This window comes from Narcine bancroftii, chromosome 4 (genome assembly GCF_036971445.1).
Source record: "Narcine bancroftii isolate sNarBan1 chromosome 4, sNarBan1.hap1, whole genome shotgun sequence".
Taxonomy (NCBI): domain Eukaryota; kingdom Metazoa; phylum Chordata; class Chondrichthyes; order Torpediniformes; family Narcinidae; genus Narcine; species Narcine bancroftii.
In genome coordinates, this window is record NC_091472.1 from 70,553,583 (window position 1) to 70,580,286 (window position 26,704).

The 26,704-nt window shown below is 43.1% G+C and overlaps 1 protein-coding gene across 9 annotated transcripts in view; it reads right to left on the reverse strand.

Moving 5' to 3' along the window:
- Positions 1-26,704, reverse strand: part of pde10a (phosphodiesterase 10A) — a 218,907-nt gene that overhangs the window by 31,196 nt on the left and 161,007 nt on the right. For all 9 annotated transcript variants that reach the window (XM_069931573.1, XM_069931577.1, XM_069931571.1 and 6 more), the window contains 5 exons: positions 16,506-16,589; positions 15,989-16,139; positions 10,862-11,017; positions 2,079-2,251; positions 786-897 (listed from right to left, as the gene is read on the reverse strand). In XM_069931573.1, the coding sequence (XP_069787674.1) occupies positions 786-897; positions 2,079-2,251; positions 10,862-11,017; positions 15,989-16,139; positions 16,506-16,589 (676 nt within the window). The remainder of the gene's footprint in view (positions 1-785; positions 898-2,078; positions 2,252-10,861; positions 11,018-15,988; positions 16,140-16,505; positions 16,590-26,704) is intronic.

The following is a 26,704-nucleotide window of genomic DNA, read 5'->3' on the forward strand; positions in this document are numbered from 1 at the left end:
GTCAAAAGTTAAAATATATCATGTATGTTATTGTGGTAAACCACTGTATGCATATTTAGCTGTCTGGACATGCCCCTTGGCTGACTGAACCTGAATTAAGGTGACTTTCCTACTGCCCCCTTCCCAGTTCAGGACAGTCGACCAGCATGGACGTGCCTCCATTCTATTGCTAATTAAAGCCTATCAATTTTACATAACTGTTATTGACAGTGCATTGATTACATTTTAAATGTACTATTACATGACATTAAAAAGAACCTTGAACATCCGAGGGCTTGTCATGTGGTCCCCCACATACCAATTAGACCAGTGCAACATGGGATTTGCCAGTGGGAGGCACTGACAAATTTAGCAGGATGGGGAGGAGGGTTTGCTGAGAAGTGTTCTATGTGCCTATTACAATGAGCTACAGTGCCCGTTTAATGGCAGGTTGGACATTCAGGCCCATTATGGAGACCCAATGGATGGAAGATAGGCATACCACTGAAGGTGCTGGCCTTCTGATGTCCAGAAAGCCCAGACAATTATGGGTGTATGTGCTTATTGCACCTCAGAAGATTGGCTCTTTCTGTTGACAGCTTTTACCTTGGAGCTTGTAACTCGCTTCTTCTCAGTAATCTCGAGGTATTATAAGTGGCATCAACTGAATGGTAAATATCTGTGTGTTATACAATTCCCTTGAGTCACTAATAAATGCAGAGGCATTACACCTATCTCTATTTCAGTTGACTGACTGAACCTAGTTGATATCTTCATACCACTAGTAAATCAGATTAGACGTATACCTCTCCCCAGAATTCAGCATATATATCATTGGTTGTTGCCTTGGTAACTGGCCAAAACTTGGTGACGGAGCAGAGATCGCAAGCTGTCATCATTAGACCAATCACCCTGTCTCTGTTGAAGGAAAAACAAGATTAAAATATTATGCTCAGTTCATCACTTGTTGGATGTCACTAATTTATTTCCTTAAGAACATTTTTGCACATTTATATTCACTGAGCAAATGCAATCTAGTTATTTGTATCCTTTTATTTTCATTTGAATCTTTCAAAACAAGCACATTTTAAAAGGAATGTCTAGGCTAGCTGAAGAAGTGCCCAACCAACTTAGCCAATTTTTATTCATAATTAACTTTCTTGAGCCTGGTAATATCCTTACAAATTTCCTCTATATCCTCACCAATACCATTACAGTTTTCCTGTGGTTCAGCAACCAGGTCATCAGGCTGTATTCTAGCGATGGCCTAACATGTATTTATTATTCTTGTCAACCAAACACACCTCTTTTATCACTGCTCCCCTTATCCACATCCACTCTCCATGCATCACCATGTGTCTTCCCCACTGCCAGCAGATATTCGTGAACATGCAAATCTAGATCCTTGTACTGTCCCATATGTCTTCTATCCTTTAGCTTGTTTCCTCTCCCCAAAATATTACTCAAACTTTGCTAGATTGAACTCAAGTTGCCACTTCTACAATCATCTGGCATATTACCAATGTAAAGTAAGGGACCGAGAACTGAGTACCGTGAAACCCTCGACTTCCAGTCACAAAAAATACATTCATCACCTTTGCTTTCTGCTTCTGAGACAACTTTGGGATCAAACCTTTGGATCTTGTGGGCATTTTTTTCCTTCTGAGCTGACTACCATGTGAGGCTTTGTTAAATACCTTGTAAAAGTGCAAGTATCAAATCAAATTCGTTAGCCCTCACTACTCCCTCTAAAAATAATGATTCAGTTAAGTTAGTGAGATATCCCATAATAAATCAATAGTGATTATATAGAATTTTATCTGTGGTTTTCGAAATATTGATTTATACTACTGCATAGATTTTTGAACTTTTTGTCTACTGCTGATACTCAGTTAGTTAGTCTACAATAACACGGTCTATCTTGATCTCCCTTTCTAATTTAGTAGTACCGCGTGAGCAGACTTCCTGGACTTCCAGCCAGAGAAGAATGTTTCAATCTTACTAAATGCCTGCATAATCTCTCCAATCGTCTTTTGAAGATTTGCTTTCATAATGATTCAATACCTAATCATTTTTGTTTGAATAAAGAAAACATCTACCTGTGTGCTTGATTGTTGATGTTCAATCCTCCTGCCTGCAGAAGGTCACTTAACTGCTTTCTGTTTCCAAAATATAGTGCGAGATCAGTGGCTATGATGGCTTTCCGAATGATCTCCAGCAAATGCTCATATTCATCAGCTGTCAGATTGGCGAAAATATTATGCCCTTCCAGCTGGGGGAAATAGAAAATTCAATAAACAGTACAGAAACTAGTTTCAATTTACATCACTTTACTGGAAATGATAAATATTTCCTTTCACATTGTTGAGCGGGTCTCACCTGGGTTAAATGCTCCTGGAAGAAAAAAATTTGATCTAAATGGAGTCAGTCTAAATACATTTTAAAAATGGGAAACAGTTATTTGGACCATTCAGCTCTTTTTTTTTTAAATCAGGTGAGACACGCTTCAGATGATTCATTGTTACTTTGTTTTATTAATGTAATCAACATGAAGCTTCATCTCACTGAGTCTGTTGGATGCTCTGCATTGCGTTAAATATCTCCCCAAGGAGATGTGTGATAGTACAGATCTATCACCAATGTACATAGTGTATATAGTTACTGTATCTAGACTGTGCTTACAGCGATTGGCTGAGAGCTAAGCCACGCCTATTGTCTGGGCCTTAAAGGGTTGTGTCCCTCGCCAGGTTGGATCATTCCGGACTGGTCGGCCACCTGTGAAGAGCTCCTGCCTTTTGCTAATAAAAGCCTTGGTTTGGATCAACAAGTCTTTGATTCTTTTGACAAGCTCTACAAGATGCCCACCTCTAAAATGTTTCTATCTGACATCATCCTTTTACCGTGCCCAAATCATGAACTGTTTTTCACTGTCCTTTGGAAATGTGTTATATTTCTCATTATCCACTTAATCTCAAAACTTACACACCTGCTGGGAAGTCAAAGTATACATCTCCTGGAAATACTGCAATCTAATTCTCTATTAGCAGTACAATTTTCAGGATAAATATTCATCTTTGGACTTTTGCTATTGAACATTTTCAATGATTAAGATGTTTTCAAAAGTGCTCTGTAATATCTGGCAGTGTACACTTGTAGTAAAAAAAAAGCTGTTGACATAATGCATAAAGTTAACATAATTTTCAAAGTTGGGTAGTTTCCTCTCAACTCTGTCTGATAACTTTGATGTTTCTGACCCTATCATCATTCAATTATATACCAGGAGACATCTTTTGTTCACTCTTTTAATATTCATAACACTGACATTTTGGCCTAATTTCTACTGTACACATAAAATCATTTTATAATAATGATTAAAATCATCAGGATCTACTGGATAAAAGACCACACTGTATAGAATCACCAGGCCTCATTCTACTCCACCACACCATCTCTACCCATCACTGCACTGGACCAACCAGTTTATGCAACTTCCAATCATCTTCCAGGTTAGTGGCTAAATTACCACATCTTTCTTTTTCCACACTGCTCAATGACTAATAACAATGTTACTTTACAATTTTCTAAGACGGATTTCTAATCTATCAAATGCATAAGCAACAGTTACAATCAGTTTTGATTGCCCTACCCTGAGACACATTTCATTCATTATCTTAGCTTAACTAAACTCTTGCTATTGCTTCAGGAAAATTTGTTTTCCTTTACTTTCTGAGAAATGTCTGCGACATCTCGACATAACAAAGCATGTCTTAGACTATGAATAAACACCCTTCTCATAATCTCTCTCTCACTCAATACATTTCAAAATGATTAAAAGAAGTAAGATCCGCATTCCTCTCTCCTTTATATCTAAATTTCAGACACCCAAATCTAAACATTCTTTTTCTTCCCTATATATAGAAATCATGGGCTCATCGTTACTGTCCCTCACTCCTTCTTCATTCCCCTCCTGCAAACCCCAAACCAAAGGCTGTTAAACATCTCCAAACTTTTGTTAATCCTATATTTCTCAAATGATTTTAATTTGAAACTGCATCACTTGATTGCTTCATTCCAATTTACGATGTTTTTTTTTACCCTTTTCAACCTTGATGTATTCTGCACCATAGACATTAGGTTATTAATTAGATAGTGTAGTGGCAGCTACACTGCTACTGAAATAACACACAACCAGACGGGTTGAGCTCAGTGAGCAGAACTGATTTACTGCAGGCTGTCTGGCTGGCCTACTCCCAGCCCGGACCTGGCTGAGAACCGCGGTGGGGGCGCTGACGTCACCAGGGCATCATGTGGGTCCACAAGCATGAGCTTCTGAGCCCAGTGCAGAGGTCGAAGGGGAAACCCCCGATGGCGCCATTTTGGCCGGCTGCCCCGCCGCATGTGTTACAAGCAGGGCTGGTTCGCCTGCCTAACGGCGTGCCGCCACACAGCACCCCCCCCCAGAACCGGCGCCGATGTCCTTTTTAGTCGGGCGGCCTTGCTTCTTGGGTTGAACCACAACTACTGGTTCGTTGGGGTCGAGGTGTGCTGGCTTCAGCCTATCCACCGTAAACAGATCCCTTCTACCGCCGATGTCCAGCGTGAATGTGGACCCTGAATGCTGGATGACTTTGAATGGCCCTTCATAAGGCCTCTGCAGACGTGCCATGAACGGGCCTCGCCGAATAAAAACGTAATCCGCGGAGTGCAGCTCACTGGGGACGTAAGAAGCCCGTGTGCAGTGTCTGGGTGGTGGTGGGGGTGCAAAGGAGCCAAATTTGGCCCGAAGATGGGGGAGTAGTTCATGCGGTGACCACTGGGGGTAATGAGGTGCGTTGACAAACTCACCGGGTAGCACTAGCAGTGCGCTATAGACCAGCTCGGGTGATGACGCCTGTAGATCTTCTTTGGGCATCGAGCGGATGCCCAGGATCACCCAAGGCAGTTCATCCACCCAGTCTGGACCGGTGAGGCGGGCCATAAGTGATGATTTAAGGAGGCAGTGTAGTCGCTCGACCAGCCCATTGGCCTGTGGGCAATAGGCCATGGTGAGGTGTAGCTCGAACCCCAGCCTGTTGGCGAGCTGTGCCCAGAGCGCAGAGGTGAACTGGACACCCCAATCGCTGGTGAGATGATTCAGGATGCCGAACTGGGTGACCCAACCATGGAACAGCGCTCGGGAGCAGGAGTCCGTGGAGGTGTCTAGCATCAGGATCGCCTTGGGCCAACGAGTGGTGGTCCACCACCGTGTAAAGATAACGGTTACCCCGATAATGTCCACGTGAATGTGGCTGAACCATTCCCGGTCATGCTTGAACTCCTGTACGGGTGCTCTGGTGTGCCTGTGCACCTTGGAAAGCTGGCAACGGGTGCATTTTCTGGCCCTGCACGTGATCTGCTTCCGCATCCCATGCCAGACGAAACGCTCTGCCACCATATGGACTGTGGACCTGATGGAAGGGTGCAAAAGGTCATGGATATGATGGAAGACTTGCCTGCGCCACTACTGGGGAATTACTGGTCCCGGGGTGCCCATGGAGACATCACACAGGACGGTGCCCTCACTGCTAGGAGCCAGGATCTCCTGGAACCTCAGGCCTGTGATGGCAGTCCTGAAGGCCGTGTCTCCTCGTTTGACTTCTGGTCGAAGTCGAGGCCGGGTGTCAGCGCGCAGATGGCCGGTCGTGAGAGTGCATCAGCGACCACGTTGTCCTTCCCCACCTTGTGCTGAATGTCGGTGGTAATCTCCGACATGAAGGAGAGGTGACGCTGCTGGCAGGCCGACCAGGGGTCCTTCGCCATGGCGAGTGCCTGAGTGAGGGATTTGTGGTTGGTAAAGATGGTAAAAGTCCTTCTCTCCAAGAAATAATGGAAATGCCGCACCTCCAGGTACATGCCCAGTAACTCACGGTCGAAGGCGCTATATTTGCGCTCCAGTGGCTTCCATTGTCCATTCACTTGCTGCTCCAGGATGGTGCCAACGGCTGTGGCAGAGGCATCGACGGAGAGCACCATTTGCAGGTTGGTGTGTGGGTGGGCGAGCATGGTAGCCTTAGTGAGGGCATCCTTCGTGGCCTCGAATACCCTGCAGCCCTATGGAGTCCAGGCAAGCGTTTTGTGTTTGATAGCGATGAGGGCGAAGAACGGCTGCATGATGCATGCAGTGCCTGGGATTAAAAGGTTATAGAACTTGACCATGCCCACGAACTCCTGCAGCCCCTTGAGGTTGTCCGGGAACTCCCTGATTGCAGTGACCTTTGTAGCAGTGGGTGTGACTCCTTTGGCCATTATGGTATGGCCCAGAAACTGCATGGACTCTTTCCCGAACTGGCACTTGGCTGGGTTGATCGTGAGGCCGAAGTCGGCCGTTGGGAGAAGGTGGGCATTGTGTTGCACCCGATCCCTGCTGGCAACAAGGATGTTGTCCAAGTAAATGAAGACGAAATCCAAGTCCCTGCATACTTAGTCCATAAGGCGCTGGGAAGGTCTGGGCGGTGTTCTTGAGCCCGAACATCATGCAAAGGAATTCAAACAAGCTGAAGAGGATGATGATGGCTGTCTTGGGTATGTCCTCGGGGTGCACCAGGATTTGGTGATACCCGCGCACCAGGTCGACCTTGGAGAATACCCTTGAATCATGCAGGTCAGGAACTGTCGCCTCATTGAGCCGCCGGTAGTCTCCGCAGGGGTGCCAGCCGCCGGAGGCTTTTGGGACCAGGTGGAGTGGTGAAGCCCAAGGGCTGTCGGAGCGCCGAAGGATCACCAGCTCCAGCAGATGCGAAAACTCTTCCTTTGCCACCTGGAGTTTATCTGACGGGAGGCGGCGTGCCTTGGCATGGACCGGTGAGCCTTGGGTGGGGATGTAATGGAACACCATGTGGTGGGGTGAGGTAGCGGAGAACTGTGGCTTGAGGAGGGCCAGAAACTCGTCCAGGATACGCTGGAGCTCATCCTTGGGCATGCTGATCATGGCCACCTGTGGCTGCTCTGTGCGGGAGGCATTGAGGTGAACGGTTTGGAAGGTACAAGCATCTACCAGGCGCCTACCTCGAATGTCCACCAGCAGCCTGTGGGTGAGGAGGAAGTCGGCACCCAGGATGGCGGTCAGAAGGGACGAGATGGTGAACCTCCACGAGAACTTTTGCTGGCGATCTGGAAGTGGACGGTCTTGTCTCCATATATCTGGATGTCCGTTGCATTGGCCACAAGGAGGGGAGGTCCTCGAGGCCAGTTCCTTGACTCGATGGCCGTGGCCAGAATGATGCTGATCTGGGCCCCAGTGTCGATGAGGAAATGTCGGCCACTGACTGAGTCCCACAGGTAGAGAAGGCTGTGTCCCTGGCCAGCTGCCGCAGCCATTAACAGCAGGCACCCTGCTCAATTCTCTGGAACAAACTGGGCTGACAACACTTCCGAGCCTTGGCTCCCCAACGCTGGTGGCAACAACGTGCTGGACTGCTGAGCCCTCCGGGAATCACTCGAGCCATAGCTCTTGAGTCTTCTGAGCAACCTTCCTCGGATCAGCAAAGCTCTCTTGGGCCAGTAGCGTCCAGATGTCCTCAGGCAAATGGTCGAGAAAGATGCGCTCAAAAGTGGGCAGTTTGTGTGATCGCCCATGAGTGCGAGCATCTCGTCCATTAGCTCAATTGGGGACCTGTCCCCCAAGGCGTTGATGTTCAGCATTCTAGCAGCACGCTGGCGCCTGGATAGTCCGAGGGAGCGAGTGAGCAACCGCTTGATGGTCCTGTATTTATCTTCCGCGGGTGGGTGTTGAATGAGGTGCAGCACACGTTTGGCGGTGGCCTGGTCCAGGGCGGCAACCACATGGCAGAACCTGGTCGAGTCTGATGAAATCTGGCGGAGGTGAAACTGAGCCTCTGCGTGGCTGAACCAGGTCTCCGGCTCCTGCACCCAGAAATCAGGGAGCTTGATGGCTATAGCACTGATCGAAGGGTCGCTCTGGTTGGGTTCAAAGGTGTTTGAACCTGTCGGAGTCACCAATTGTAGCGGCATCTACACTGCTAACTGAAATAACACATAACCAGACGGGTTGAGCTCAGTGAGCAGAACTGATTTATTGCAGGGTGCCTGGCTGGCCTTATACCCCCAGCCTGGACCTGGCCGAGAACCGCGCTGGGGGCGCTGCTGTCACCAGGGCGTCACGTGGGTCCCCAAGCACAGGCTTCTGAGCTAGTGCCGAGGTTAAAGGGGAAACCCTCGACGGCGCTATTTTGGCCAGCTGCCCCACCATGTGTGTTACTAGTGGGGCCGGTTCACCTGCCTAACGGCGTGCTGCCACAATAGCGACAATGTATCGCAGCCAAACCAACAAAGCACCTACAGCAAAACTGTGGAGATGCTTTCCCCACCCCCGCCCCCCCCACCCCCCGAATTGGTGGAAATGTTGGAATAGTGTTTTACCGAAGAGATTTTGATTAAATAGCTCCTTTTCAGAATGGAAGGGTGTAACAGTGGAGTATCACTGGGATAAGTTCTTGGCTTGCAATTGTTAAACAATTTCCATCAATGATGTGAAAGAAGGAATGGCATGGAAGGTTTCCACATTTTCCGATGATACAAAAACAGGTGGAAGGGTGTGTGTTATAGTGATACTGTGATTCTGCAATACAACATAGAGAGAAAGTGCACAAGTATGGCAAATGGAGTTCATCGTGGAGAAGTACAAAGTCATGCACTTTGGTACGAATAATCAAAAGGTAGATGATTACCCAAATGAAGAGAGTTTAAAGTGTGTTAAGTACGAGTTCTGGTGCATAAATCACAAAAAGATAACAGGCAGGTCCAACAAGTAGCTAAGTCAGCAAACAACATTTCGAGCTTCATTGCAAACTGCTGAAGTTTTAAAACATTTTTTTATAATTATACAAGGTGCTGGGGTCACCTCAATTGAAAAGCTCCATAAAGTTTTGGTTGCTCTGTATAAAAAGAGATATAGTAACATTGGAGGTGGTCCAATGGAGATTCACATTAATTCCTATGATAAAAGGATTGTCCTATCAAGAGAGGCTAGAGAGTTTGGGTCTCTATTCCTCGGAATTTAAAGAAATGAGGGGTTATGACCTTATACAAACATATCAGATCTGAAGGTGGTTTGACAGGGTAGATTTTGGGATGCTTTATTGAGTGGGAGAGTACAACAACAAATATAAAATATGGCATAAATTGGAGAATTTAACTGTGTTTTAGTGCACAATGCCCCTGATTTTTCAGGGAAATTCCAAAATTTCCCACGTAACTATCCTGTACTCCATTTTCCCACATAACTGTCAACAATCTTGGGGATTTCTCTTTAAGTGCTTTATTCTCAACACTCCAATCTGTGGTTCATCATGATTTAGCCAAGTCCACTGAGGGAACCACAGTCGCAGAAAATTTTGTAACTACTGACAGGAGACTCATTCAAACATTTTGTGCAAGATTAGACTTGGAACTCGGATGGCTTCACCATTAACTTCACTGAAGGGAACAGTTGGAGGAGAAATTAACACATTTTTAGCCCTAATGCTGTAATTTGACTTTATTTTCAATCCCCACAGCCTCTAGGATCATCATTATTAGGGATGGGTTTACATCAACTGGATTATGATTAACAGACAAGATTTTTACACAATAGACTTTGCAGGAGAACTGTTTCATCCATGGGTTGTTTAACACAATTCTCTAAACAGTTCTTGAACTCAAGATTTAAAATGAAATGCAGTAAAATCCCTGTTAAGCAACCAGCAAAAAAAATTGCAGAAATAGGTTAAAAAAAATTCAAGTTTAAAATTGGCACGCCTTGGCGTTTGTTTGCTAATCACTCAACACACAATCTCAAGCACTGAAAAATTCACTTATTCAGCATCTATCAATTCCCTGGTATCAGATACCAGGGAATTTATTGTAGTTAGTAGTCTGTAAACAACATACAACAGTGGCAATTAATTTCATTCATCTTTAAAATTCTTGCATGAAAGACTTAATATACACATGAAACCCAGAGAACAAAGAGGATAGCAAAAAATCCAACTATTTAAGAAACCACAAATACTCATTTGGAAACAAAAATAGAAAATTCTAGAAATACTCAGTCAATCAGGATGTAAAAAAAAGCAAATTTAACATTTCAGATCAAATATCACCTGTTAAAAATGGTAAGGAGAGATTTGTAACATTCATTGTAGGCTCAATCGTGAAGAATGGGCTCTTGATAAAGATATCAAGGACATTCCTTTCTGATATGAGTCAAATCTGTCTTGGGAGGCAAGACAACCCTTTAACTTAAACATAAAAATCAAAAACAAATCAACATTTGTTTGAATAACTTCAGTTGTTTCATATTAATGATTTTGAAGATAGGGAACATAATTCTTACAGTAAATACACATGAGATTGTATTGCATATATCAAGCTGCATTTATTCACTAATATAAGAGAATAAAAGTTTCGAAGGGGTTTCAGTAAAAAGATAGAGAGAGATTACTTTGAATGCCATTTTGCATTGTGTATGATATTAATATGGTAGTTGAACTATTTGCATCGAGCTATTATGTTGGCACCTTTATCAAATTAAGAAACGGGTGAAGATTATGCAAAAGGTGGTATAACAGATCACGAGGAAGTGCAAGATACCATCATGACTGGGAAATGCAAGTTGAGAAGAAAAAAAAAGAACTGATTTTGTGGTTTGCAGTTTCAATATTGAAATCTACATCCTATAAAACTGAGGTACATAGATTTTGAATTCTGGGAATATTAATGTAAATACTTGAATATGTGCATTTACTCGAATCAGGATTCAGAATATCACACAAAAATTACATCAAAACAACTTTGCTTTGTGAACTTTAACATTTCTGAAAAAGCATGTCTATGGTAATCCTACCTGTAAGATAGCAACTGTTTGGGAGAAGTGATGCTGCTCCATTGTGGAGGTGGAATACAGAGCAGCCAGTGGGTGGTCAAACTTTTGGAGATAGCTGTTAGTGTAACCTCTGTGGTCGAGATCATGACACAAACAAGCCACAAGGAGTCCTTTTCTCTTTTCATAAAAACAAAAGAAAGAGGTAAAAGAGGGTAACAAATCTATTCTTTCCAATGCAAGTAGTTTGAATATAACACAAAACTTATTTTCTAATATGGTAGTTTAAGATACACTTCACAAATATTCATCATTTGGATGCAATGTAAGGGATATGATTGGTAAGTCTGCAGATTACATGAAAATTGGTGGTATAACAGATCACGAGGAAGTCGTGTACAGCGGGATATAGATCAGATGGAAGGTTGGACAGACATTGGCGGATGGAATTTAATCCCAGCAAGTAGGAGGTGATGCATTTTGGGAAGTCAAGTAGAAGTAGGACAGGTAGTAAGGAATGTGACTGTGCCTTGGCCAGGTAGAGGTCAGTATGCCAGACTACTACCACCCCCCCTTATCAGCGGGTTTAATGGTAAGGTCAGGATTGGTGTGGAGGGAATGGAGAGTAGAGCGTTCGGAAGGGATGAGATTAGAATGGGAAGAAGGTGTGGTGAAGTGGAGACGGTCGACACTCCATCAGCAGTTAGCAATGAAAAGGTCCAGAGCAGGTAGGAGACCAGGGCTAGGTGTCCATGAAGAAGGGGGAGGGGGTTGTGGGGTTGAAAACAGGAGAAGGGGTCATCGGTGGGGGAATCCTCATTGAAGGAGTAAGCTCAGAGATAGAGCCGGCGAAAGAACAGTTCAGCATAATGGCAACTGTGAAACTCACAGAGCATAGGGGGACAAAGGTGAGGCCCTTAGTAAGGACAGAGCACTCTATCTGGGAGAGTAGAAGGTTGGAAGGGATGGTGAAGACCCGGTATGGATGAGAGCTGGGATTAGGGGGGGAGCGGTGTTAGTGGAGAGGGAGGGTTGGGGTGAGAGGAAGATGGAGCCCTGAGGATCCAGGAGCTGATGATGGGCTCTGAGGTAAGCAGGATTGTCAACTGGTGGTGGGGGAGGGGAGTCGGGAGTAGGGATGGTAGCACATGGGTATCCAGCCTGGAATTCAAGGCTGGAGTTGTGGTTGCAGGTAGCACTATCAGTTGGAAGGTGTCCATGGTTATAGGAACCCTTATGGATGTTGATGGAGTCTGGGTTGTGCATTTACTTTGGGTTGGTGGAGCCGCCAAGATTAGTGGCGGGGTGGGGGGGGGGGGTTCAGTCAGGAATTCCTGTCTGCCAGTGTTGGAGACTGCAGGTTCTGGGATGTGTAGATAGACAATCTTCCGATCCTTGTAGGACGTGATAAAGTTGAAAAAATGGCAATCGAAAGCATGCATCTGACAGAGGGTGAAATGATGAGTTGATCTGTTACAAACAGTAAGAGCGATGATGTAGTTGCACAGAATGCGACCTATGTAGAATGTAGTGGGGATGGAGGACGGGAGATGAACTTTTCTCAGCCTTCGCAGGAAGTAGAGGTGCTGCTGGGCTTTCTTGGCTATGGAGCTGGTGACCAGGTGAGATTCTCTGTCAAGTGCACTTGAAGGAACTTGATACTCTAGATGACCTCAATGGTGGAGCCATCAATTGTCAGTGGAGTGTGGTCCCTACGGGCCATCTTGAAGTCAACAACCACTTCTTTTGCTTTTTTTAAACATTCAGATACAGGTTGTTGGCTGTGCGCCAGTCCATTAGCGACTGCATCTCATCTCTATACGCTGACTCCTCATTCTTACTAATAAGGTCCACCATGGTCGTGTCGTCAGCGAACTTCATGATGTGGTTTGAGCTGTATTTAGCTGCACAGTCATGGGACAGCAGAATGAACAGCAGTGGACTAAGCACGCAGCCCTGGGGGGGGGGCCAGGGCCATGCTTGGAGGTGCTGTTTCCGATCTAGACTGGCTGAGGTCTCCCTGACAGCCAAGTTGAGAATCCAATTGGAGAGGGAGGTGTTTAGGCCCGGCAGACTCAACGTCCTTATCAGGAACTGCAGTATGATTGTGTTGAATGCCAAACTGAAGTCAATAAACAGCATTTGAACATACGAGGCCTTGTCTTCCAGGTGGGTGAGGGCTAGATGGAGGGTGGCGGCTATGGCATCATCTATAGAGTGGTTGGGTCTGCAGTTAGCAAACTGCAGGGGGTCCAGTGATGGGGGCAGCAGGAGCTTGATGTGCCCCATGACGAGGCTCTTGAAGAACTTCATGATGATGGACTTGAGTGCGACAGGGCGGTAATCATTGAGACAGGACACAGCCAACGTTTTTGGCATGGGGACAATCGTGGCACCTTTGAAACATGTTGGGAACATGGCACTTCTCAGGGAGATGTTAAAGATGTTGGTGAGAACATCTGATAGCTGAGCCACATATCCCCTGAGCACTCTTGCGGGAATGTTATCCAGTCCAGCAGCTTTCCTTGCCTAACTCTCTCTTTTTATCAGCCATTGCAAGAAACAGCACAATCATTTGGAGGAGAAATGGTCTTCGTTGCCATGTCATATTTCACCTCAAAATGTGCATAGAAGTTGTTCAGTGCATTTGGGAGGGAGGCATCACCAGCACAGGCAGATGATGTAGTCTTGTGGTTGGTGATGTTTTGGATGCCCTTCCAGATACGTCATGTGTCCTTGCTGTCCAGGGAGTGACTGTGAATGTGCTGGGCATGTGCACAATTTGCTTCCCTGATGGCCTTAGACAGCTTGGCTCTTGCAATAGCTAGGGCTACCTTGTCGTCCACTCTGAAGGCAGCATCTTGGTTCCTGAACAGCACACATATCTCTGTAGTCATCCATGGCTTCTCATTGGAGTGAGTTATGATGGTCTTAGACATAGTAGCTGGTCACTGATACTGTATCCTCCTCCAGATTGATGTGGTTGCCATCGGTTGCTGCTTCCTTGAACATGTGCCAGTCTGTCCGCTCAAAGCAGTCTTGGAGTGCATGAATAGGTCCCGCTGGCCAGGTTTTAACCTGCTTCCGAACTGGTCTGGTGCTTCTGACGACTGATCTGTATGCTGGGATTAGCATTAGAGATGTGGTCTGAATATCCAAGGTGGGGACGGGGCTCCACCCGATATGCACTGGAAATGCTCATATACACTAGGTCTAATGTGTTCATTCCTCTCGTAGCAAAGTCCACATACTGATGGAATTTAGGTATCCCTGACTTGAGGTTCACCTGGTTGAAATCTATAGTGATAATAATCAGTTCGTCAAGGAGTGTGGTCTGCAGTTTGCCTCCTTAGCGTTAGCACCGGGGTGGGGGGCACTTTGCAACTTTGAGGAGAGTGGTGAATTCCCGTGATAAATAAAATGGTCTACATCTGACAGTCACAAATTTCACTGAGCATTGACTGGAGACTTCTGCAGAATCCTCACACCATTCCATGTTGATGTAAATGCACAGGCCACTGCCACGAACATTACCAAACAGAGCAGCATTTCTGTCAGCCCAAAATAAAGTGAGCCTGCCCAGCTGAATGGTGGCATCCGCGACCATTTCGTTGAGCAAGAAATCAGTGAAGACCAAAGTACAGCAGTCCTGGTACTCACACTGTGCAGACCTCCAGAGTCGGTTGTCCATTTTGTTCACCAGGGAACAGGCATTGGCGAGCAGGATGGATGGGAGAGCCAGGTGGCAGGAGTTTGCCTTCAGCCTAGCATGAACCCCTGCTCACTTACTGTGCCTCCTCCCCCTCGCGCACTTCTTCCTTCTCCTCCATAATCCCAAGACTTTTAGGCATAGACCCTACACGTCCTGCAGATCTTCCCGGACATGAGTAGATACATTTCTAAATAATTTTAAATACTGTAAGCTACATCATCAGGTAGCCATAACTATATAAAAATATCTAAACTATATAACAATTTAACTCCATATCTGTAGAAGTTTGCCATGGTTTCTGATGACATACCAAACTTCTGCAAACTCCTGAGGGTGTAGAGGTGCTGACATGCTTTCTTCATAATGGCATTGGTATAATGAGTCCAGGAAAGGTCCTTCGAGATAGTGACTCACAGGTATTTAAAATTTGCTCATCCTCTCCACCTCTCATCCCCCAACGATCATTGGATTGCACATCTCAGGTTTTCCTTTCCTAATGTCTTCAATCAGCAATGGTCAACATCACAGATTACAAACAGAAGCCCTAGAACATCTGGATGCTGCTGTAGAATATAAATCTGGGTACATACAAGTTCATTTTGCTGCCATGTAATCTCAGGTTGTCATAGTGGCTGTGGAAACTAGATTTCAAAGGATCTTGCAGAATATCATCATCATTCGTCTCATAAATTATTAAGGCACCCTCCCAGGCTGAAGAGGAACCATGGACCTTCTGCTGTCCACTCTGATAACGGTGGCTTTGAGATCTGCTCCACATCCACTAACCATGTTGAAGAGAGGGAATAAAAGGATGTTTTTTCTAACCTTCAGTCTTCAAAGAAGGTTGTTATTTCTCTACACATTTCCTCTGTTTATTATGTCATCCATACCTCTCAACATTTCAAAGACAGAGAAGCACTTTTATCAATGTCCAGACCAAAATAAAGTTGAATGCAAAAACATTCAACATGTCTTTCCTTCAAAATCAATGTCTCCACAATGTGCAAATGTAGATAGAATATAGTCATAGCAGATGATTCCAGATGCTTAAGTCTTTGAATTTATTCCAGGTGTTAAAAGGACCAATACGTCATTTCAATCAGAGGTGCTTTGTCTTTATTCCCACTCACATTTTAATATGGAAGAATGCATAATCAAACAATCTCTCATTATAAAGGACATTTATATCAATAATCAGAACGTTGATGTTTCCTATTGAAATAACCTTCAGTTTATCCTGCGTTTCATTTGTGATAAATTCCATAATGTACATTGACTCTATTTAGTTTTACTCTTAATATCTTTTAACTTGGATTATTTGGCTGGGGCTTTAAAGTGCTTTTTCGGTGAATGTGTAATATTGGGAGTTTTCAGTGCCTGTATGTTTAGAGGAATTCTTATCTGTGATTTGAAATGAGTGAAACATTGTATTCACCAACCTCTAGCTCTGAAAACGTGCCCTGGACACTCTGCAAGATGGTATACATGCAATGTGCCACAGTGACCGCATGCTTCCAGTTGTGGTAAGGCACACGGCGGTAATTTTTCCTCACAGACATTGTGAACCGACATAGTTTTTCCAGGTCAATGCTAAACAGAAAAGAGGAGAAAAAAACCAGAAGATGCAACTAATTCAAAATACCAAATGTTAACATTATTCTGACTGTAATTTGTCAGCAATTATGAAGCTTAGAAGCTTTTATTTGTGAGGGCAACAAATCTTTTAAAGCAAATATTTCTGCAAACTTTAAGAAATCTCAGAATTTTTGCAAGTGATTTTGTTTTTCCAATCATTTGTTCATTTTATTTTTCTAACATTAATTTACAACACCTGCAGTATATTTGCTTGCCATGAAAAATTACCAAAATAGAATCATTTATATTTTCATTATGACTTATCAAGGCATTCATGGATAATTAAAGAAAATTAAAATGGAGTGATTTTATCATCCGTACCTGTCTTTTCCACAGCTGCTATGGATCATATAGACAAAAATAGTTGGCCAAAGGTCTTCATAGGGGCTGATATCAAAGTGGAATCTGACATTTAAGACAGAAGATAATAAAGTGAATCAACTTTAGGCTGTAATCAATTTTAAACATATCTTTACTTACATATTTAATATTCACACAATTAATCCAATTATACAAATTGGATGTTTGTGAGAACAAATATAAAAAGAGATAGACCTACCATGATATTTAATTGCAAGTAATTAATGATTTCAGCTAGACACGTTCATTCCAAACAAAGTTAACTGAATTAATTTTGAAAGTGAACATGATTTAAGTCTTAGAAGAGGCTACGTGGCCTCTCAAGTCTGTCCACCATTCAATCAGGTCATGATTAATTTAACTATATCCTCAACTCTGCATCTATCGCCCACATCTGATAACACTTCACCACCCCATGCACCCTCTCCCCATAAACCCCAGTCCCATCACTCATCAAGTATCTACCTAACTTTGCTTTAAAAATATTTAAAGATTCTGATTCCAACACCTTTGGGGAAGAAGGTGCCAAAGACCCTTGAGTCTATGAGATAAATAATTTCATCTCATTTTCACCTTAAATGGATAAATGCTTTAAATCATCAATCACTCATACTAGATTTTCCCACAAGAAGAAATCTTTTCACCACATCCACCCTGTCAACAATTGGCAGGATCTCAGATGTTGTTCATATCTCTTGTAAACTCCAGCAGGTACAAGCCTTGGGTGTCCAATCTTTTCTCATAGTACAATCTTCCTACTCCAGATACCAGTCCAGTAAACCATCTCTGAACCCTTCTCTAATGTTGAAGGAATACTACTATCAGTAGCTCATCTTTAAATATAACTAGGTCAAGACCTTTGGAACTACAAAGAGCTTGGATTTAGAAAACACAAAAGGCAACACTTCAGTTGGTTCAAAGAAAGATAATCGAAATCTCAGTTAACTACAAAGGAATTACTGAATAAAAATGGTAAGGGACAATGATGAACCTGTGCAGAATTTCATTACAGTACTGAGCTCCACACTACAAGTATACTTTTTTTTAAAATGGAGACATATAAAATTTAACAGGCCTTTTGGCCACAAACCTGTGCCGCCCAATTAAATTTTATTTTTTATTTTTCATGTAAATATATATAAAGTTTTGTATGAAGCAAAAAAACCACATATACAAAATCTCTAACTCTACCCCCTTCTGTTCCCCTCCCCCCACCTATTTATTAAATACCTTTGCATACACTGTCAGAGCTCACAGTTTAAATAAACCTCAGGATTCAGGGAGAGATCACGTTTGAATTTCACAGCCATTATTAAAATTGAGCATCCGTACCTGTCTCAATTAAAATTGAGTTCAAATATGATCACCATATTTTAAGAAATGTATCATACCTGTTCCTTAAATTGTATGTTATTTTTTCCATTGGTATACAACTATCCATCTTTGCTACCCACCTCGCCAAGGTAACTGGAGAATCTGACTTCTACGTGATTGCAATACATTTTTTTGGCTACTGCTAGTGCAATTTTAACAAACAAAATCTGAAACTCTGTAAGGTCATTACTTATGTCTATAAAATTGCCTAACAAATAAAGTTCTGGATCACCTGGGAAGGTTACCCTTGTAATTCCAGTTAATACTTCAAAAATTTCAAGTTGAATGAAAGAATGGTCCTTCCTCCATTTCACACCTAAAACACAGTTCTGGTATTTCTAGCTTAGATTTGTGTGACTTCTGTGGAGTGAGATACAGCTGATGTAAAAAATTATATTGAATCAACCCATATCTCACATTAATAGTTGAAGTTACAGTATCCACACACCATTCAGACCAGGATTGTTCTGATATTGCAACACCTAAGTCGGACTCCCACCTTTCCCTTGATCTCTGCAGACCAGGTTCAGCACTTTCTAACTATAAAGCAAAATACATTTTGGCAATAAATTTGGGCATATTACCCATCCAAAATGTTCATTCAACTTCACTAACTCCTGAGGAGTCAATGCTTGTCCCCACTGTTCCCTCAGGAAAGTTCTGAGTTTTTTTTAATATACTTTATTTTTGAAGTTTTCATACATGTAGTATATATAGTCCATATACATCCATCATTTTGATACAGATTAATACTGACTACAAAAAAATAAACCCCTTCCCTTAAAAACTAAAACCCTCCCTAACCCCAACCAGAAGGGTGGAACATGTACATGTTGTGTGCACAAAGGTTCTTGTTGCAATACCACATCTAAAACATTGGTCTGAAATTTCTGGTTTAGCCTTATTCAATTTTTTGCGGTGTCAAATATAACTGGTGGAGAAAGTTATACTGCACCATGCATTAATAATCGCAGTCATGCTGCTCTGACACAGGTCTGACCAGCACCGTTCATCGATCTTTATTCCTAAGTTTGACTCCCGCCTTTGTCTTGATTTGTGAAGGCCTGCTTTAGTGGCATCTGCTTGGAGTAAAAAACACATCACCGAGATGAACTTCCTTGTGTTCCCCCTTTGAATCAGTGGGCTCATGGATGGACCTAATTTGTCCCTCAAAAAGGATCTTATCTGAAGCTAGCAGAAGAACATCTTATTTGACAAGTCATATTTATTTCTGAGTTGCTCAAATGGCATTAATTGTCCCCACTCATAACAGCCCTTGATACACCTGGCCCCCTTTCACCACAGGTGTCCAGGATCTTGTCTAATGTCAATGTGATTAATCTATTTGGAGTCAGGGATGTTTTATGGATAGCCCCACTTTAGACCCTATGTATTGATTAATATTGTTCCATATAAAAATTGTGTGTTTTAATATGGGCTGTATTTTTTTTTAAACCAGATAATAATTTAGTGACCCACTTATAAATCAAGTTTCCTGCTACCTTTTCACCCACCGTGTGTAGACCAATTTGTCTGGTAACCTTAAACCACTCAGACTGAATTCCCAAGTTAGTCAAGCAAGGACCAGAAAATGCTTGCTCAGAAGACAGAGGGCCTCAGGAGCTAAATATAATGCTGAAAAAAGATAAATGACCTTATCTATAAGGCAATCAGTGAATTAATCCTCAAAGCCTAAGTTCCATCAGCTGCACCCCAGCCATAGACATGTGCTATGGCTACTCCAGTATCTCCAGCAATCAGGACATGAATCAATTGCTCATGGAGCAAGGAAGAGTGAAGACAAGAAATATGACAGTCCAAGGTTACAAAGGCAATTCTATAACTGCAAAGAAGACTCACGATTACATGATACCTCCTAGATATTAGGGTCAAGGATATCTCCAGACTGCTGCAGGAAACTCTGAAGGAGGTGGTTGAGCAGGCAGGGGTCATTGTACACAATGGTACCAAAGACAAAAGTAGAAAAAGGAATGAGCTACCAAAGAATGAATTTGGGTAGTGAGGTAGAAGGTTAAAAATGAGAACCTCGGGTGGAAACCTTTGGGTTACTCCCAATGTTATATGCTGGTGAGGATAGGACTAGGAGGATAGGACAGAACACTGTGTGGATGAGGAGATGATGAAGGCAGAAAGAATTAAGATTCCTGGACCATCTATTTTCATGGGCAGATGTGGCCAGTTCAAAAGGACATGGGTGGGGGAAAGACAGGGACCAATGTTTTGTGGGCAGATTTACTAATATCACTTGGGAAGGTTTCAACTAATCTAGTTCGGGGTGGATGGGATCCAAACTGCAATGTGGCAGATGAGAAGGTTAAGGTTAAATCAAAAGTTATAGAGCAAATTTAGCAATGATGAGAGGCAAGAGTATAGCAAGGTGCAAGGAAAGACTGATGTATTAACCTGAACCTATTTCAATGCAAGAGGCCTGACAGTTAAAACATTTGAACTTAGGGCATGGATATGTATAGGGGATTGAGCATTATAGCTATTATAGAAACACAGCTGAAGAAATGACAGTACTGGCAGCTCAATGTTATGGAATATAATCTGAGAAATAAGAAGGGGGGGGTGGGTCAGGGGCTATCTTAAATGAGAAAATTCAGTGTTCATGCCATTAATGAGTGGACTAACAGGAGGTGGGTAGAGTCTTGAATTAATTTTTCTTGCCTGTATTTACTCTGGAGAAAGATATTGATGCCAGGGACACTGGGAAAATGATTAGTGATGTCTTGAAAAGAGACCATATGATAGAAAAGGAGATGCTAGAGGTCTTGAAATGGATAAAGGGAGATAAATTCTCTGGGCCTGACAAGGTGTATTGTTGGACATTGTGGTAAGCTGGGGAGAAATTGCTGGGGCCTTGGCAGGGATATTTATATCATCATTAGTCACTGGTGAGGTGCTGGAAGACTGGAGGTTAGCTAATGTGCTTTTATTTAAGAAAAGGTTGCAAAGACAGTCTGGAAACTACAAACTAGTGAGCTGAACATTGGTCATAGGTAAGTTACTAGAGGGGCTTTGGAGACACAATCTATTTGCATTTGAAAAGGCAAGGTCTGATTAGGGATATTTAACATGGCTTTGTGTGTAGGAAATTGTGTCTCAAATTTGAGTTCTTTGAAGAGGTGACACTGTCTACATTTGGCATGATATGGGTCAAACACAGGCATGGGACCAGCTTAGGTAAACAACTTGATCGGCATTGATACATTAGGCTGAAGGGGTCTGTTTCATGCTCTACACCTCTATGACTCTACTTGCCCCTCACAGGCTATGTCAGCTACCAGATTTTTAACAGGCACATCATTTGTACAACACTCATGAATCTGCACAAGCATCAGAATCTGTTTTTTTAAATTAGGGGAGGGGAGGGAGTTTGAAAGTGTGCAAGATTATACAAGGGAGACCAATACTGAACCAAAGCCAATGTCAGGCTTAGACCAGTGATACCTGCACACTCATACCTATTCCTTCTCATATCCCACTTCCCCTCTATCCATTATCTCTTTAGATTTACAAGCAGTATACTGTGTAGACATTCTGTCCAACCACAATCATACCCATATGTGACTTTCCTCTTTCAACAGTTGAGAACTGCAACCTGTCTCGATGATGGAGAATGAGGTGGAAAGTGAAAGAGGAGACAAATGCTCTGCTTGTGCAATGAACAATGCATCTTGGGTTCAGGTCTTCATCTAGTGAATCACCTGGTTCAGTGCAAGGTAAGTGCTCCAATACCCATGGCAGCCATACATGCCCAGGCCATAAACTCACATGACCATGTTTCACAGATGAGGTCACATACAAACAGATCTCATTTAAAATACTGGAGCTCTGCTCAAGTCAGACGGTGGGGGGGGGGGGGGGGGGGGGTGGGGTTCCTGGGGGCCTTTGCAAAAACTTTAGGGAATGCCCAAGAGACTTCACTAATGGATTGTCATTTTGAAAAGCAACAGATGAAAGAGATCGGGGGAGTAGTTCAGAGCCAGAGAGAGAGAGAGAGAGAGAGAGAGAGAGAGAGCAGTTCTCTACAGTTTTACAAGCAGCACCAGCAGCTGGGATTGGAACAGGACAAGCTGGAAAGCTTGTGGAAAAAAAACATTTGGAAGATGGGTTGTGAGTGCTTAGTTCAACCTAGTCAAAGGCCTTATGGTTCATGCAAGAGGAGAGGACTGGCTGCCTAATGTTTCACTTGAAATATAAGAAACAAAAAGGAACTCTGTGGTGACCTGAAAGAAAGAGGTTATCATCTGGAGAACCCTGAGGGGGCAAGTTTCTTCGGCAAAACACTGAAGTGGCTGATTAAAAGGGATAAGTTTGTGTCCAGGAACAACAAATCTCTCTCTGAAAACTGACAAGAACCTTCCTGAGAGGTAGCCATTTACCTTTCAAACACCAAAGCCTAGGGAACTTCATAAATGTTAAATTTATAAGAATTGCTTGAAACCTGTAAACTTGGAGGAATGAGAAATGAGATTGCATTGTGAATCAAAGAACTTTTCTGAACTTACATACACATTATATACACGTGCACTCAGAATTAGAAGGGGGTTAAGTTAGGTTACCATGTTGAGGTTACCTATCTCAGCTGCACCATTTCATCGGATGTAAGGATCGACAACGAGATAGACAACAGACTCGCCAAGGCAAATAGTGCCTTTGGAAGACTACACAAAAGAGTCTGGAAAAACAACCAACTGAAAAACCTCACAAAGATTAGCGTATACAGAGCCGTTGTCATATCCACACTCCTGTTCGGCTCCGAATCATGGGTCTTCTACCAGCATCACCTACGGCTCCTAGAACGCTTCCATCAGCATTGTCTCCACTCCATCCTCAACATTCATTGGAGCGACTTCATCCCTAACATCGAAGTACTCGAGATGGCAGAGACCGACAGCATCGAATCCACGCTGCTGAAGATCCAACTGCGCTGGGTAGGTCACGTCTCCAGAATGGAGGACTATCGCCTTCCCAAGATCGTGTTATATGGCGAGCTCTCCACTGGCCACCGTGACAGAGGTGCACCAAAGAAGAGGTACAAGGACTGCCTAAAGAAATCTCTTGGTGCCTGCCACATTGACCACCGGCAGTGGGCTGATATCGCCTCAAACCGTGCATCTTGGCGCCTCACAGTTCGGCGGGCAGCAACCTCCTTTGAAGAAGACCGCAGAGCCCACCTCACTGACAAAAGACAAAGGAGGAAAAATCCAACACCCAACCCCAAACAACCAATTTTCCCTTGCAACCGCTGCAACCGTGTCTGCCTGTCTCGCATCGGACTTGTCAGCCACAAATGAGCCTACAGCTGACGTGGACATTACCCCTCCATAAATCTTCGTCCATGAAGCCAAGCCAAAGAAGAAGAAAGAAGTTAGGTTAGTTAAGTCAATAGTGACAATTTAAAGTGTGATCCTGTTTTCATGTTTAAAGATAATTAAAAGCAACTTTTGTTTAAGTAACTATTTGTCTTGGTGAATATATATTGCTGCTGGGTTTTGGGGTCCTCTGGGCTTGTAACATTAGAAATATGCATCAACGTTCATTTCTAATTTTGAAATAGCGCCAAGCTAATGTAAACATATTCAACATCTCGAACATGATTGCTAATTACTTAATAACAAAACCTCTGAATTATTATTATTAAGATATTAAAATTGAATAGTGTAATATGAAAATACTTGTTTCATAGAGGGCTTCATAACATTGACAAACCACAAAACCAGACTGAAGGAGCAAATGGTATTTGAGCTTACCTCTTTCATCCTTCTTGGCAACTCTTTCCTTTCTTGTCTTTGAAAGATGTTCTGTTTGTCCTCCTGCTCTATATTTCATTTCTTTAAGTTCTTTTGTTTATGGCCTCGTCCTCTAACTGGAGTGACTGGGTAACCTGTGACAAATGTCTTGGTCCCACATCAAAGCTTTTCCACATCTATGGTGGGATACTCTTCATTTGTTTGAATAAGTGCAGCCAAAATAACAAAAGAAGCTCACCATCAAGAACACAGCAGCCTATTTCATTAATATTCTATTCACGAACCTAAACATTCATTCCCTATTTCAATGGAACATCTACAAGATGCACTTACTTTGGCTATTCCAAGAGAACACACCCCAAACCTGACTTTTATTACCAAGAAGAACAGAGCAGTAAGCTTATGGAGTCACTAACAATTGCAAGTTTATCATCAGGTCACAGACTATTCTGTTATATATCACAACTCCTTCTTCATTGCTGGGTCTAAATCTTGGAATTCCTAATTTAGTAATACTGTGCCAGAGTATTCCCCACAGCACTACAGCAGTTCAACAACAACTCACCACCACATGCTCAAGGGACCTTCTCTTTCTGGGGTAGTCCCCTGGAATTGAGGACGACTTACTTATGCTGTTTCTACAGGTTCTAAAGTGACTAATCCCACTACTTTGTGAACTACAGGCTCTTCCACAGACCAGGAAGGAAACACCTGAAGAGGTGGGTGGACAGGTAGTTTGTGAGGAGAAGCATTCCTTTTGTCATTTGCACAAGGCTTTTAGGAGTTCTCAAAGCATAGACTCCAGGTTTTCAACATCACCCTGAATGGTCCTTCTCCACTTCGAGTGGTCATAGGCCCAGGATCCTCAGCTGTCAAGTGGGGAGCTTTCTGGACAGCCTTTAAGTTTTGCTTGCTTCTCCTTGGTAATCTATTGTTATGATGAAGCTATTTTGATTTAAGGGTAGGTGGCAATAAATGCTGGCCATGGCAGCAGTGGCCAATTGTGTAAATAAAAAAAAAACTGTGACAAAGGCTCTTCAATTTTATGTTTTGATTCCAGCAATTGTTGGTACAGGTGCTTAATCTTTTATCCAAAATCCTTGGGAACACTTTTTGGATTACAGAATTTGTTGGATAACGGAATAAAATTAAAACAGCGATACTGCAGTGGGGGGGGGGGGGGGTGGTTGTTGCAGCAGCACTGGATTGGGTGAGGTGTGGTAAGTGAAGTGAGATAAAAATAGACGCTCTCTCTCGTCGCTTGCCCGCCCAAGTCGCACTGCCGCTCTCTCCCCGAGCCGCTCCCTCTGTCAAATACCCTTTCAGCAGGATTGCTCAAATTCTGCAGGACAATCTCTGTATTTTTAATTAAAACTTCAAACTTAAAATACCTCAATCTAAGCAAAACACCTGAAAATATACTGTTGATGCAATAAAAAATGTTCAGTTTTCGGCAGTTCTTGCTTTTCAGAATTTCAGATAAAAGATTATGTAACTATACTATTTCTTTCAAATTGTTCCTGCTCTAATGAACTATTGGTCTAGGTTGTGCTCTTAATCCATTATTTTCTACATTAGGTCTCTTTTTTAACATTACTATCTGAATTAACATTTGCTAAATTTTAAGCAAAAGTCTTTTTACCACATGGAAATCTGTCTTGCAGCCCAATTGTCCTTGCTGTCCAAGGTGTTTACCTAAGCTCGCCCCATTTCCCGGTGTTTGATGAATATCCCTCTGAAGCTACCCATGTACCTGCCTGTGATAGTACAGATTCTATCACCAATGTGTATATGGCTACGCTGAGAGCGTAGCCACACCTACTGGCAGGTCTTAAAGGATTGCTCCTAGCCAGACCAGGTCATTCTGGACTGGTCAACCTACATGTGATATGCTCCAGTCTTTTAGTTAATAAAAGCCTTGGTTTGGATCAACAAGTCTTTGGTTCTTTCAACGCACTCTACACTGCCTAAATGTCTTTTTTTAATTATACCATTTTACTCACCTCTACCACCTCCTCTGGCAGCTTGTTCCACACACTTCCCACCCCTGAGTCCCAGCAAAATCCTTGTGAATCATTTCTGCATTCTTTCCAGCTTGATTTTTCTTTTAACTGGGCAGTCAGAGCTGCAAACAATATTCCAAATGTTTTCTTGCCAGCAGCTTGTACAATCCCAACCCCTCCACTCAATGCCCTGATGGATAAAGGAAAGTCTGTCAAGTGCCTTTTTCACCAGCCTGTCTACCTTTGTCGCTGCTTTCAGAGAATTATGAATGTGAACCCTGAGTCTCTCTGCTCTACAACAGCCCCAAGGGTTCTGTCATTCACTGTGTTTATTCTCCCTTGGTTTAACCTTCCAAAATGCATCACCTCACACTTGACCGTGTTAAATTCCATCTGTCATGCCTTGGCTTACTTCCACAATTAACCTAGATCCTCTTTTAAATTTAGACAACCTTCCTCACTGACCACGACATCACCAATTCTGGTGTCATCAGTAAATTTACTAATCCATATTAACTACATTGTCATCTAAAACATTAATACAGATGACAAACAGCAGTAGATCCAGCACAGATTTTCGAGGCCTATGACCAGTGGTGTACATAAAAACAATCCTCTTCTCTGGAGTAGGGCAGATTGCATGCCTTGACAAAATGAGCCATGCGGGTGACCCCTGGATGGCAGAGCTCATTATGCATAGACCGCAGTTGGCTGGTGTATGCAGAGGCACAGCTTCCTCTGGATAAGGCACTTGGAGAGTCTTTGAGCTATCCTGGCCAATAGGCAATGTCATAATTGTAGGTGGAGAGCAATTTTGTCATTTTTGATTTTGCCCCTCTTGACATGAATGCGGCCGAGCACTGGTCAGTGAGGAGCGTAAATTTCCTACCAGCCAGGTAGTGTCTCCAGTGCCTCACGGTTTCTACAATGGCTTGAACCTCCTTTTTCACAGATGGGTTCTGGAGCTTGTGGCCTTATGTACCTCGAGCAGACCCCTGTGACT